Here is a 15,735-nt window from a genome sequence, read left to right on the forward strand (position 1 = left end):
GGGAGGAAAATAAGAGCCGTCAGTCTCCTCTACCCTCCTCTCACACCGCTGGATATTATTCTTTTTTGGGGGGGATCTCTTTCTTTCCTTCATCTCATCTTTTCTCATCTTTAATCTCGCGTTGTTTTCTGTTTTTCGCATCGACTCTTTCTCTTTTCTGATCCTCCTCTTCTTCTCTTCTCCTCTTCTCACTGCATGGGACTAAACAGCCATCCGCCTTTCAATCTGCTTTTATTTTGTTTTGGCCTCCTCACCCCTCCTCCTCTTCCTCCTCCTCCTCCTCACCTCCTCACCGGACCCCCGGACTAACACCGAGCCCCGGACCGACGCACCGACGCACCGGACCCGAGCTCCAGGATCCAGTGCGGGAGAGGTGACAGCGACTCGCGCGGGCTCGAGGATGACTTATACTCGGTGAACATGTTGCCATTTTGGAGATAAAGCCCTCCTCCTCTTTTATTTATCATTTTTTTATACACATCTTTCTTCATGGCACGCGCGGGAAAGCGGGAGATCAGCTGGAGAGACTGAGCGCGTCACCTGCCGACGCACCTTTCGGACGGCGCGCGTCTCAATTAGCGTCACTAATTGGATTATTTCCATCTTGAACTTTCACAGTCTGCGGGTTCTGCACCTCCTGGACCCCCCCTCACCTCCCGCCTCCTCCCTTGAAGTTATGTCAAGGCCTCTCACTCAGCTCCTACCGCCGGATCTCCCTGCCGGGGCCACCAGCCCCCAGTGTGGGGCCTTGGTCCTGGGTGGAAGTGGCCCCCAAGGCGGACACCTGACCTCCATGACCAACCTGAAGTCGCTGCTGCAGCTGCCAATCAAGGCCGACCAGAGGGGCACCAAGGACTGCTGCGAGATGAAAGGTGAGTGTGTGTGCACGTGTCCCTGTCCATGTGTGTGTGTGTGTGTGTGTGAGAGGAAAGTTCTTAAAGCTACAGTAAGGAAAAAACATATTGTAATGCATGTGCACACACACACACACACAATTACCTATAATACATTTTAATGTACTGTGCGTAAAGATGGACGCCGCTCCACTTCCTGTACCAAAGTGAAGCCCAGTTACTCCGGACACGTGCTCCGCCATGTTGTTATTTTGCAACCAGAGTCACTTCAAGCCCAGTAGATCACGGCTGTCAATCATGACGTTTTACCCTGTTTTTACCAAGCCCCGCCCACAGCGACTTCCTGTTTGATCCAATCAGGAAGCTCCGTCAGCGTCAGTTCTCTGAGTGTCCACTAGGGGCAGGTTTCATAACAGAGCAGTTTCTCATTGAGCCCCATGTTAAACAGGCCGTTTACACAGCATCATTAAACCTGTTTTAGGACAAAAGAACATTCTAGTCTGTGTGTTTAGCTCAGATCTCCATGACAACACTGAGGGGGAGGGGCTAGTTTTTATTTTATTGGAGGTTAAAGTTTATGAATAATTAGGGGCGTGGCCTCTTGAGTGACAGCTAGCCTCTGGCCCTCACTTCTCCTCGGAGGTTAACGTCAGCCAGATGGACGTACGCCCCTCCCCCCAACGTCACATACATGCCCTTTTTTGGTCAGAGGAAATGAGGCGGAGTCAAAAGGACAAGATGGAGACTCCCGTAGGCGAGGACGAGTGGATCAAGTTGAGAAAACGGACCCTGACAGAGACGCTACGTCCGTTTTTGTACAGTTTGTGGTTTTTATAGAAACAAATAAATAAACTAAATAAACTAAAACGATCTAAACACAAAGGGGGCGGGCTTACGTTCGATTCTGCGGCCACCAGGGGGCGATCCAGACACTTTTGGCTGTTTCAGTGTTGTACGGGTGCAGCTCAGGCCTTTGTTAGGAGTTTGTTTGTTACATCGTTGTGGGTTTTATTATAGGAGATTAAGAATAATCCATATTAAATGCTGAGTCATCGTTTATCGTCTTTAAATGAAACCGTGTGGTGATTAAATCGTATTTGGAATCATCAAAATACACAATTACGACGTCCAAACTAAATAAAGTTTATATTTTACTCTAAAATTCTGTGTAAAATAAGAAAATGCTCGATATTTTTCCTTTGTTACGTATTAAATTCACACAGAAACAGACTTTACCGTGTTGTTTTTTTATATTTTATCATTTATTAAATTAGCAGAAAACATGTTATCGCGATATTTAATGATCCATATCACGATAGAAGATCTAGTCTTAAGTGTTGAGACTATTAAGTGCAATAAAATGCAGTAAGGGAGTCATAATCCAAATGCACCGCGGAGAGATTTGAAGCTCCTGCAGAAACGTTAAAGTTATATTTGAAATGTTCTCGATTGGGAAGATTTTGCTGCTTTTCTTTGACAAATCTGATGTTAAACTGTGTGTGTGTGTGTGTGTGTGTGTGTGTGTGTGTGTGTGTGTGTGTGTGTGTGTGTGTGTGTGTGTGTGTGTGTGTGTGTGTGTGATTGTTGGAGAAGCAAGGCCTCTGTCTTTTACAATCACACCTACCCACTCAGTCACACGCATGCACGCACGCACTCACACACACACACACACACACACACACACACACACACACACACACACACTCTGTTTTAACTTCAGCCTTCCTCCTTCTGGCCCGTTGGGGCGCTTCCTTTTTGCATTTGGTGGTGAAATCAAATAATGAGGATGATGATGATGAGGATGATGATGAAGAGGATGATGAGGATGAGGAGGAGGAAGATGAGGATGATGATGGTGATGATGATGATGAGAATGATGAGGATGAAGGTTACTCAGTGGGACTGAATGCCTTCCCGTCCATCAGCTGCCATGACGAGTCTTAACCAGGCTCCTGCACACACACACACACACACACACACACACACACACACACACACACACACATTGGTTTTGCTGGGCATGTGAGGACACTTACTATGAGACACCTTTATTATTTTGTCGCCGTGAGGACGTGTTAAAATGTCCTCACGTCAAGTGTGGATAAAACTGATGCACACACACACACACACACACACACACAGATGCTCCCAGTTGGTTGCCGGCCCCTGGTGGCGTCTTGGTGTAACTGCGGCTCATTTTTGTTCCCTTGCACGTGGAAGAGGAGGAGGAGGAGGAGGAGGAGGAGGTGATGGTGATGGTGATGGTGATGGTGAGCGCGGCTGACAGCCTCTCCATGGAGTCAGCAGCAGCAGCTCAGAGGCTCCGGCTCCGGCCTCACTGTCAGCTCCCGTACAGCGCGCACTCTCGTGATGTCGGGTGATGCATTCAGGGGCGCGCTATAAGAAAAAAAAAATAGAATATAAAGATGTTGCTGCGTGGGTTTGTCTCTGTGCCTTTCCCCTTCGTCGACGCTGAGCCGATGCTTCGCTCCTTCACCTCCTGGCTGGCTTTGTTTGACGCCTTCACAAACACCCACGCCATCTCGCACATCTCTTCCTCTGTCTGTCCGCCTCTCTCACGTCTTTGAGGTTGTGCACCCCCCCCCCCCCCCTCAGGCTCTCTTGTCTTGCTCTTCTTCTTCCTCTTCTTCCTCGGCCCCTCTGCTGATTTCCATGTTCCCAGGCTTTGTCCTCCTCCCTCCTGCGGCTCTAAAAGGCTTTTCCTCATTTCTCTTCGGCGCCGTTTTATATTATTTCTACCCGCTCCTCTTTCCTTTCAATGGAGCCTGCAGGTGTGTTTTGGATTTGTGTCTTTTTGTGCGTCTAAATCGATCGCCTGTGCACACACACGTTAGTCCTTCACACCCTCACGTCACCTCATCTGTGCCCCTGAATCACTGTGGCGTCACCGTAGCAGGAGGAACTTCAGCTGCAGGTCGTCGCAGCGACACTGGCAGCTGTGTTTTGGGTTTGAGGGCTCCTCTCTTTTGTTTCCCCTGGGCCCTCGACGGTGTTTTTCCTCCAGATGCTGCACAGTTAGCTCCTCTCTCCTCATGCAGAGCACAGCAAACTATGAAAGTAGTGAGGACAATCTTAGGGCGCACTCACACTGTCCTTCCGCACCGGGCCAAAACCGTTTTTTCGGCTAAAGCCTAGTAAGTTTGACCAGTGTGTGTGCAACCGCTCCGCGCATAACTGCGGACAGCAGGTCGTCCACGGTCCGTCTGAGAGAGGTGGGCTTTAGTAGAGCGCGTTTGCACATGTACGAGCACGAGCGTGCGCACGTGTACGAGGCCTACGGCGGCTCTGAGGTAATTTATGTGCGCCTGTTGGGACATAGAAAGAAGAAGGAGGGACCATGCGCGGACATTTCAAACAATGGCGGCGAAAGGTTCACGTTGGTGTGATGCGGAGGTGGAGTGTTTACTGCAGATTTGGTCGATGAAAAGATTCAAAAACAGTCGACAAGACGCACAAAAACTCCGAGGTCTACGGAAAGATCTGGAAACAAAGCCACGCATCGTGATGACGTCATCAATGCGTGTGACGTGTTACGGCGTGATGACGTATAGGCAGCAAGAAGCATTCTCCGAGGCCCAGGTAGTGTGAGTACAAACGGGCCTGGAGGGGGGACAAGGACCCTAAAGCACGGGGCACGGTGCGGAGGCACAGTGTGAGTGCGCCCTAAGTCAATGTGATAAAGTCCCATCATGTGACAACAAAACGCCTTTGACGCCCGCCTCACTTCCTGCGGGTCCGCGGGCGACAGTGTCGGCTGCTGTTTCTTATTTCTTTCACTACATCGTTCTTTAAGTTGGGTATTGAACAGACGCACTTAAAAGAAACTGAAGAGGAAGATGATGATAGCAGAGTGTTGAGGATTGTCTTAACTCTTCCTCCATCCCTCCATCCCTCTCCATCCCTCACCATCCCTCCATCCATCCCCCCATCCCTCCATCCCTCTCCATCCCTCTTTCCCTCTCCATCCCTCATCCCTGTCCATCCCTCTCCATCCCTCCATCCCTTTCCATCCCTCCATCCCTCTTTCCCTCTCCATCCCTCCATCCCTCATCCCTCCATCCCTCTCCATCCCTCTTTCCCTCTCCATCCCTCACCATCCGTCCATCCCTCCATCCCTCCATCCCTCCCTCCATCCCTCTCCATCCCTCTCCCTCCCTCCATCCCTCTCCATCCCTCCCTCCATCCCTCCATCCCTCTCCATCCCTCTCCACCCCTTCTCTGCTGTTTTCACGTTGTAATCTCTCATGTTTTTATGCTCTTTAATCCCTTTAAATGTAAATTTCCGGCTTTCTTGATGTTTTCATCTCTCTCTCTCTCTCTCTCTCTCTCTCTCTCTCTCTCTCTCTCTCTCTCTCTCACTTGTTCCCTCCCGGCCCTGTTAAAAATGCTCTTTCATTACACTTTTATTAGACGTTATTATCCAGTGTGCCTTTTATTTCTTATGCACTTTTAAAGGCATAACTCTGTGGAATCACTTTATCAAAAGGATCCTGGTGCAAAACAATCACTCGCTTCTTTTCACGCGCCGCAATTAACTTTGGTTCTCGCTTTTACTCGCAGGATTTTCACGTATTTATGTCTCTGCTGATGCTTTATCGACGTCTCTGTCTCTATCTATCTTTCCATCAGACCCCTCCCTGTGCGGGAGGTCAGAGTGCGGGGTCGGTCGAGCGGACTTTATTTATAGATGCCATTTAATGATCGCAGCTAAGTGCTTCACAGAAGGCAAAGGACACGAGCCGCCGCTCATCAAACAGCAGAGCAGCCCCCCCCCCCGGAGCTGCTCGGTGATTGTTGTTTGTCTTTTGAAAAACAATTTTCCGACAAAGTAGCGCACGGTTATGATGCGGCGTCTTGTACAAAGTGTCCGTCAGAGATCAGCCGCCCGACATCTGGCACTTTGTAAGCGTTTTCTTTTTTTAACTACAGTGTCCTTATTGTTTTACTAACAAGTAAGGAAACACATCACTAAGACAATTACAGCGATAATGTCACAGCCTCCCATAAACCAACTCATTACAACTCGACTGTTGGTGTGGTGGTTAGCACTGTCGCCTCACAGCGAGAGGGTTCCTGGTTCGGATCCCGGCTGGGGCCCTTCTGTGTGGAGTTTGCATGTTCTCCCCGTGTCAGCGTGGGTTTTCTCCGGGTTCTCCGGTTTCCTCCCACAGTCCAAAGACGTGCAGGTGTTCGGTTCATTGATGACTCTAAATCACCCGTAGGTGTGAATGGTTGTCTGTCTCTGTTCGTCTCTATGTGTCCTGTGATAGACTGGCGTCCTGTCCAGGGTGGACCCCGCCTCACACCCGATGTCAGCTGGGATCGGCTCCAGCCCCCCGTGACCCCGACAGGGACAAGAGGCTGAAGATGAATGAATGTTTTCGACATAAACGGCACACGGGAATATGTTTCTGAAAACATTTGAAGTGAGAAATAAGCAGATCATATTTGATCGTCGCTGCCTAGTTTGACATTCATTCATTCATTCATCTTCAACCTCTTATCCCTGTCGGGGTCGCGGGGGGCTTGAGCCGATCCCAGCTGACATCGGGCGTGAGGCGGGGTCCACCCTGGACAGGACGCCAGTCTATCACAGGACACATAGAGACGCACAGAGACAGACAACCATTCACACCTACGGGTGATTTAGAGTCATCAATGAACCGAACACCTGCACGTCTTTGGACTGTGGGAGGAAACCGGAGAACCCGGAGGAAACCCACGCAGACACGGGGAGAACGACAGGCGACAGTGCTAACCACCACACCACTGTGTCGCCCCTAGTTTGACAGTTTGATTGAAACTTTGCGGCCCGCTTCGTTGTGGCAGACGGACGTCATCTGCATAAAGTTGAGATCAAGTCGTGTTTTTACAAAATTCTGATACGGTCAGCGGTCAGTCGGCTCGCCGGGCTGTACCCACCGGCTGGATCGTCTGCTCTCAGGGTCCGAACCTGACACACAGAGGGGAAGTCTGAATTTTTGAGGAGAAAGGACAGAATTGGTGCCAGTTTATAGGGTAAAATATAAAAGTTGAATAAGTGGTGTAGGGCAGGGAGTAAGAAAAACAAAACCTACCATCCACAGAGTTAATGTGCTAAACATCAGGAGGGTTGAGATGTGTGCTTACATAGCAAACACAAGGCATGTGTGTTGTTTTGATGTGCGTCATACACCGCTTGTGTGTGTGCGAGAGAGAGAGAGTGTGTGTGTGTGTGTGTGTGTTACCCTTTGGGGATCAGACCTGTGACCATCTGGCTACCAGATCTTAAGTTCTTGTGGAATAAATGGAAATAAAATAAAAGAAAGTGTTATTAGGAAATGAAATCAGCGAGTGAAATGTTGGGCCTTGTTTCACCAACACCTGCTGACATGGAGACTTAAAATGATTTAGATGGTTGCGTCTAAAGTCGACACTGTGTTGGAAAGACTGCATTAGACCTTTAAGTGTTTCAGTCAATGAATCACTGCCACATGAAGCTAAAGACCAGTTTGATTTACAGTAAACAAATGGTTGATTATCAGCCTTTTACTGCACCGCTTGAGTCTCGTCTGGACACAAAATACTGAACATTTCTGTCTTTGGGTGGGAACTGACACACCTCTCCCTCCTCTCCAGACAAAGACAAGCCTGTGGACTCGGATGAAGACTCACAGGGGGTCAACGGCGGTGGGCCCGGATGCCCCGGAGGTCCCGCGGGGCCCGGAGGACCCGATGGGCCCGCCCCCTTGCGGCCCACCTCCCAGTCAGCGTTCCTGGGCCCGCTGCTGTGGGAGAGGACCCTGCCATGTGACGGAGGCTTGTTCCAGTTGCAGTACATGGACCTGGAGGAGTTCTTGACTGAGAACGGGATGGGGATGCACGGCAACGGTCCGAGCTCCACCAGCGCCCAGATCCCCTCCCAGGTGAGACCAAAGCTGAAGTAGCTTCTATGTGTTTTCATTTGACAAGATGTAGCTGCTAGGACATGTTAATAACTGTATACTTTATCTGTTTTTCTCTGAATCCTCACTGCAATTAAGTGTCAGCTAACTAGCTAACTTATGACATGCTAATTTAGCTTCAAGAGATCTGACTTGTTGACCTGACTGACCTGCTTTCGTATAACTAAGTTGTAGTCTAGGCCACGGTACAGAAATCCTCGTACCTAGTGACAAAAACGGGGTCATCCCTATGTACCCTGGGTTCTATAAAAACGATGCCTCCGCGGATTTAATTTAGCATTTGGTTAGAGTTACGGGTTAGGGTTAAGGTGAGGGTTAAGGTGAGGGTCAGGGTTAGGGGGTAGTGTTAGGGGGTACTGTTAGGGTTAAGGTTAGGGTTCAGGTTAGGGGGTACTGTTAGGGTTAGGGTCAGGGTTAGGGGTAGTGTTAGGGATAGGGGTTAAGGTTAGGGGGTAGTGTTAGGGTTAGGGGTTAGGGTTAGGGGTACTGTTAGGGTCAGGGTTAGGGGGTACTTTTAGGGGTTAGGGTTAAGGTTAGGGTCAGGGTTAGGGGGTAGTGTTAGGGTTAGGGGTTGAGGTATACATAGGCCTTTTTGTTGGGGAATTCGGTACTGATTGTGGAAAAAATAACAAGCCGTCACATACAAAGCGGCGAACATAGGACCCGGGGAACATCCCAAAAAAGTCCCTCAGTGAGCAGATCGCTAGCTTTCTCGCTAGCTAGGAGGCTTACGTCTTAACCAGTGAGCTCACGATCTCTCTTGTCTCGTTGACTTATGAATCGAAGGATTGAACGCTGTGTTTATGGATGTGAACGGGGACTCAATGATTCTATCGTGTGGCTCTTCCAGACTTTTACAAATGTTATCAGGCCGAATGGACCAAATTTCCCAACGAGTCGTTTTGCGGTGTTTTGTCCCTCTCTTCTGCCGTGATTCAGTGGGGAGAAGTGTATTAGGGTCAGAGGGCATTACGTGACAGACCTGGAAGCTGCAATTGCAGAGTTTGGCCACGACAGAAAGCATTCAAAGCCCACCGCACTTCCTGGGGGGCTGATGTGAACGTGATGCGATGATGTTAGCCCGCTTTGGCGCACTATTTCGCTCACTAAAACTCGCTCACTTTGGTTTGCCAGCCAACGTTATTAGCGCCACCCTTCCTCTTAAAGCTGGGTGGCATTGTTGATGCCAGACCGTCTCTATGAAAGTTTCCCATTTGTCACCGTTTTAGAACAAAGATCTGTTTTAATTGGAAACATTTCTCTGCGCGCTCACGACCAATGACGACTCGCCCATCATTTTACAACAAAGACCCATTGTCTGCATTTGGCATGTAGTGTTTTTTTAAAATGTCAGCTGGAGGCACTGTTGTTCACCGCAACGACTCAACACCTGAATTCAATTTTAGAGGATGTTACGCTGTTCCCTTCGTCTACGTCGTGATTTAAACTGACGGTCGTCTCTAAAATGTCCTCTCCTCCCAGAGCTCCCAGTCGGCGGTGCCCAACCAGAGCTCCCAGTGCCCTCCTTCCTCTCCTCCGCCCTGCTCCTCCTCTTCCTCCTCCATGTCCTCCTCATCCTCCTCTTCCTCACTGCTGGGGCTGGAGACTGTCCAACCACAACCGCCACCACCGCCGCCACTGCCACCTCAGCAGCAAGGCATCATGGGAGGACCCGAGTGTCTACACGGTGAGTGAATTTTGGCAGTTTTATTCCATTTTGACCCATTTACATGACATTTTGATTGACTTTTTGACAACTTAATCAACTAATTATTCACTTTATCAGTCTTCAAATGCTTTTAACCCGAAGGAGGTGACAAGAGGAACGTTTTGATATCTTTATATATATAATATATGTTTGAAATAAAACTTTCTAGTAGAGATAAACTTAAAGTCTTCACACGAGAAGGCAACAACCGTGCACCACCTAATGCAGTCAGACACATATGAAGCTGCACGTGCAAAGACTTTAATGTGACGTGGCACTAATGAGGACTCGTGATACATTGCATTAATTAACCCGCTCCTTCGACAATAACCAGAGTAGCATTTGGTCTAATTATATCTCTTGTGATAAACGGCTGAGACGTTGTTCTCCGGCCCTCCTCGGCTCGCTCCAACAGCCTGTTTTCATCCAGTATATAGTCTTAATTTATTGTGTCCTCTCTGCCGCTTCTGATGCGAACCAGAACTGCGAGAACATCAGAAGAGCTTTTCTTGTCTTCCTCGCTTTTATTTCACAAGTCTGACAAAGTCCAACCCTAATTGAAGCCACGAAGCCATTCTTCACGGTGCTGACGGTCTTGTTTTTCCGTCCTGTGAGCCGTCACATGAATCATCATCACAGATAATTTCCCCGTGATTTATTGATGACAGATTGCCACATGTCTTTGTAAATGTTCAGCCGCTGTTTAGACATTTAAAGGAAGGTTGAGGCGTGATGGGGGTGTGTGTGTACAGGACTCAGAGACGCAGAGCTGTGATTCTACTTTAATGCAGGTATAGAGTTCATACCACAGACTGGTACACGTCAAGGTCCGTTCTCTCAACTTGATCCACTCCTCCACGCCTACGGGAGTCGCCATCTTGTCACTTTGACTCAGCCTCATTTCCTCTTGCCAAAAAAGGGGCATGTATATGACGTTGGGGGGAGGGGCGTACGTCCATCTGGCTGACGTTGACCTCCGAGGAGAAGTGAGGGTCAGAGGCTAGCTGTCACTCAAGAAGCCACGCCCCTAATTATTCATAACTTTAACCTCCACTAAAATAAAAACTAGCCCCTCCCCCTCAGTGTTGTCATGGAGATCTGAGCTAAACACACAGACTATAATGTTATTTTGTCCTTAAACAGGTTTAATGATGCTGTGTAAACGGCCTGTTTAACATGGGGCTCAATGAGAAACTGCTCTGTTATGACTCCTGCCCCTAGTGGACACTCAGAGAACTGCAGTTTTTGGCACTTCCTGATTGGATCAAACAGGAAGTCGCTGTGGCGGGAGCTTGGTTCATTCACACCTGGATTTACTGTAAAGATACAAAAAATAGCAAGAATCCTTGTCCATCGTACACGCTGGATAATGCTACAACCTCTCATGGTTTAACTGCACAGGAGTCCGTTTTAAGGCACAGGAACGGCGATTTAAGATAAATGTTACAGAACAAAAGTCCCTTCTTCTGCTGGTGTTCAGTAACCTGCCAGCATGACATGAACACGTTTAGATAAACCTGCGTTCATTGATTTTGTGGCCACTCGGGGGCAGTGCAATTAGCTGCAAACACAGATTTGACACGTTATTACCTCCGCCAAGGAGGTCTCGTCGGCTCGTCTTGTTTGTTCGCTCCTCAGCAGGATTAAGGGAAACTGGACTCGCCCGATGTCTATGAAACTTAGTGTAAGGATGACGCATGTGCCAAAGGATCTGACTCTGACTCACAGGGCGGATACACACATTATTTTCCCCTCGTGCTGCGTTCATGTGGTGTCAGAATAATCGGAATAACGAGCTCTGGACACTAACAGTGTGAGAAAGGGAATGTCTCGGTCTGAGCAAGTAGAGTGCTGCAGGAATGAGTCCTAAAATCTGGACACGAGTTAGCATTTTTGCACTTCCGGTTTCTTTGTGTGGAAGTCAATGAGTCCTTTCAATGTGCTTCTGGCGAGGTTCCTTAAATATATCTGTGGTTAAACAGGCTGGAGAGATGAGTGTGAGAGCTCTAGTCCACATGAACACGGGTACTTTTGAAGCCGAACTTTTATGGCCCCTGGTCAAAAAATCTCTCCGTCCACATGTAACCGCAAAATCCGCCTCCGTCAGCTGGTCACGTCTACAGTGCTCCGCAAGTCCCCATGGATACAACTTACTGTGTACTGTCGCACAGTGGGACGTCAAACAATGTCGACAAGAAGTTGCGGTTTTCCTCCGCTGAAACAAAAAGTTCACCCTAGGCACAGGTCACAAAATACTCCAAACTGTGGTTATGTGTGGATTGGATGTACGGCCAAACCGTGCAGAGGAACATACGGCTTCAGAAATACCCGCGTTCGCGTGGACGAGGCCTCAGTGAGCGCGGTGAGTGAATCACCTCACTGCGCTCAGGTGTGTGTGGCTCTGATTGGCGTTGATTGAGCCCAGGTGTGGGGAGTTTTCATAATCCCTGAGTCGCCGGTGCTCTGCGCTGACTCATTATCTCACCATCAGAGGTAGTGAGAGCTGCTCCCTGTTGTGAAGTGTGCACACAAACACTATCTGAGAACTTTGAGGGTCTTTGTCGTCCATTGCCTGTTTTCTAGTGAACAGTAGCCCTTTTGTTTATCAAAACAGAGCAGCCTTTACCTTTAGTTTAGTGTTTTCTGGGTCTCCTGGACTATTTTGGTTTTGCATCAGCTGCTTGGCACGGTGGTTGAGTTCATCATCTCAGTGTTTTAGTTCCTTAAGGAAGCCTGTAGCGCAAGGGTGTCAAAGTGATCCAGTAAAGGGCCGTGTGGCTGCAGGTTTTCATTCCAACCAATCAAAAACACACCTGGTCCAACAAATCAACTGTGTGAAGACAGTTCAGGTGATTGAGTAAGTCGAGTCAGGTGTGTTCTTGCTTGGTTGGAATGAAAACCTGCAGCCACACGGCCCTTTACTGGATCAGATTGACACCCCTGCTGTAGCGGCTTTATACTGTTTTGTGTTTTTTTGCCTCTTTCCTGTCTTTCACTATTACGATTTGGGGTTATCCCTCTGTGATAATTTTGAGACACCCCTGGATCCGCACCTGCGTCGTTTTTCCGCCACATCTTATTTTCGGCAACAATCCAAAATGAATTTGGCAAAAACCCTTTGGCTGTTTGTTGCGTGAACCAGGGCGATGCTAACTTTAAATAAAAACCATCCCTGCAGATCCATGTTAGCAATCAATGCAGCAGATACAGCGATATTAGCATGAACTTGTTTCTGCCCACCTGAGTGCATCTGTCGTTTCAGCTGCTAATTCCTCCACTATATTTACCAGCTATATGCACTTACTTTGTCTGTTTGACATTTCATGCTTAGCGGGGAGCGGGAAGTGGGTTCTTAGAGCTTTTTCACTATAAAAGCTTTTCTGTTGCTGCTGGAAACTGCACAGACGAGTGAAATGAGCAGAAAGATGCTAAAAATCCTGCAGAGTTCGGAAACGATTCCCTCCCAGCTCATCATCGCAATAAACACCTTTCCCAATTATCACCTTATGCACTGATTATGTAAAAATGTTGATGCGTGCAGCGTTAAAACACTAGCAGTTAGCTTAATGTGCACACACACAAACATGACAACAACGAAGCTGTTTGTTTGCGCCTGCTCCAGCAGCTGAGGTTCATTTTTTAAGTCGGCGTGCACCGGCTGCTGCTCCCGCTTTGTTGTTTACATGTTGTTTAGTAAATGATGCCTGACCTCTGTCGGACCGTTTCTATCATGCAGTGATAAGCACCTCTGCACTCATACCTGTGCTTTTCACACCATTTACACACTTTTAATACACTAACAAAGCGTGTGTGTGTGCAGCTACAGTCAGAGATGAAGGAACAGAAGTATTGTCTTTTCATTCGGAGCCGTAAACAACAAGAGTTTCTGTTGCTGCTTGAAACGGCACAGATGAGTGTGAAATGAGCAGAAAGATGCTAAAAGTCCTGCGAGAGTTTCACAGTGAGAACGAGCTGCAGAGAAGCTCGAAATAAAACATGAATTAGTAAAAAAAAAAAAAATGAGAGAGAGAAAACGAGACGCAGGCGGAAGAGAGATGCTTGGAAGAAAGAAGCAGAGCTGCTACAGAGGAGCGAATACCAATGGATACTGCTGCAAGGCTCTGAGTGTGTGTGTGCGTGTGTGTGCGTGTGTGTGTGTGTGTGTGCCCTGAGTGCTTCTGTGAGAGTCTATGAATATACGCCATCAGTGTGTGCTTGTGTGCTTGTGTGCATGCGTGCCTTTGTGTGTGTGCAGTCCACTGAAGTTCGAACGTGTCCTCTTTGTTTCAGCATTTGCATGCAACTGTTTAGGCTTTAATGTGAACATGCTCGTGTGTGTGTGTGTGTGTTCGTTCGTGTGTGTGTGTGTGTGTGTGTGCCTGTGTGTGTGTGCGTGCTCTTTATTCTGAATTATAAACACGTGACTGGGCTGAGCACGATGCATCCAGCCAGAAATCCCTCGGGTCGCTGTGGAAGTGAAGTGTTACTACAGAGCAGCAGAGAGAGATTTAACCAGAGGAAGAACATGGAGAATAAAGAGGTTATGATTATCTGATCCACATGCACATGTTTGGTTTCATGTCAGTTCACTTAATAACTCAGTTTCACACTTCAGTGTTGCTCACGAGGTGACGAGCGAAGCACGATTCTAATGGTACACGCTAATGGTGCTCTTTCGACCGAGCGAACGCCCACTGAGCTACAACCTGAAAAGGCTCTTTTCTTGTCTCCCTAAAGAGCACGTCCGTTGTTATCAAAGGAAACTCGAATCGCCTCAAATCGCAGCTCAAATCAGCTGTTCTCAGGCTGCGGCTTCATCATTTTCAGGTCAACTCCCTCCGTCAGAAACCCCGTCAACAAATGCACTTTTATTTAAACCTCAGGTTCCCGTGAGCCTGAGCTGAGCTGCAGGCTGCGGGCTGCAGGACGCATGAACTCAGTGAACTGAGGTGTGTTTAAGAAGGAAGCATCTGCCGCGCGCATTTACCGTGGCTACTACAAAGGCCGGCCCTTAATCACTTAATAAACTGCACGTAAAACGAGGTACGGGCACCTGGAGAGAGAGACAATGTCAATACTCACCCACGTCTCTGCATTTGACCCTTCATCCACCAAACTTCATGGGAATATGTGCACTTTTTTAGAAGCTGCTGACGCACCGACGCGAAGAGACGGACAGGGAGAGACGGACAGGGAGAGACGGACAGGGAGAGACGGACAGGGAGAGACGGACACGAAGAGATGGACACGAAGAGATGGACACGAAGAGACGGACGGGGAGAGACGGACAGGGAGAGATGAACACGAAGAGACGGACAGGGAGAGATGGACACGAAGGGACGGACAGGGAGAGACGGACAGGGAGAGACGGACACGAAGAGATGGACACGAAGAGATGGACAGGGAGAGACGGACACGAAGGGACGGACAGGGAGAGACGGACAGGGAGAGACGGACACGAAGAGACGGACGGGGAGAGACGGACGGGGAGAGACGGACAGGGAGAGACGGACAGGGAGAGACGGACACGAAGAGATGGACACGAAGAGATGGACACGAAGAGACGGACGGGGAGAGACGGACAGGGAGAGATGAACACGAAGAGACGGACAGGGAGAGATGGACACGAAGGGACGGACAGGGAGAGACGGACAGGGAGAGACGGACACGAAGAGATGGACACGAAGAGATGGACAGGGAGAGACGGACACGAAGGGACGGACAGGGAGAGACGGACAGGGAGAGACGGACACGAAGAGACGGACGGGGAGAGACGGACGGGGAGAGACGGACAGGGAGAGACAGACACAAAGAGATGGACAGGGAGAGATGGACACGAAGGGACGGACAGGGAGAGACGGACAGGGAGAGACGGACACGAAGAGACGGACGGGGAGAGACGGACGGGGAGAGACGGACAGGGAGAGACAGACACAAAGAGATGGACAGGGAGAGACAGACACGAAGAGACGGACAGGGAGAGACAGACAGGGAGAGACGGACACGAAGAGACGGACAGGGAGAGACGGACATGGAGAGACGGACACGAAGAGACGGACGGGGAGAGACGGACACGAAGAGACGGACAGGGAGAGACAGGGAGAGACGGACACGAAGAGACGGCCAGGGAGAGACGGACACGAAGAGACGGACACGAAGAGACGGACAGGGAGAGACGGACAGGGAGAGACGGACACGAAGAGACGGA

The 15,735-nt window shown here is 49.1% G+C and overlaps 1 protein-coding gene across 1 annotated transcript in view; it reads left to right on the top strand.

The window, feature by feature from the left end:
• Positions 1-15,735, top strand: part of dbpa (D site albumin promoter binding protein a) — a 33,246-nt gene continuing 17,511 nt past the window's right edge. The window contains exons 1-3 of the mRNA XM_083926301.1: positions 1-872; positions 7,494-7,780; positions 9,302-9,506. Of these exons, the coding sequence (XP_083782427.1) occupies positions 677-872; positions 7,494-7,780; positions 9,302-9,506 (688 nt within the window). The 5' untranslated portion in view covers positions 1-676. The remainder of the gene's footprint in view (positions 873-7,493; positions 7,781-9,301; positions 9,507-15,735) is intronic.

The sequence above is a fragment of the Echiichthys vipera genome (assembly GCF_963691815.1).
Source record: "Echiichthys vipera genome assembly, chromosome: 13".
Classification (NCBI taxonomy): Eukaryota; Metazoa; Chordata; class Actinopteri; order Perciformes; family Trachinidae; genus Echiichthys; species Echiichthys vipera.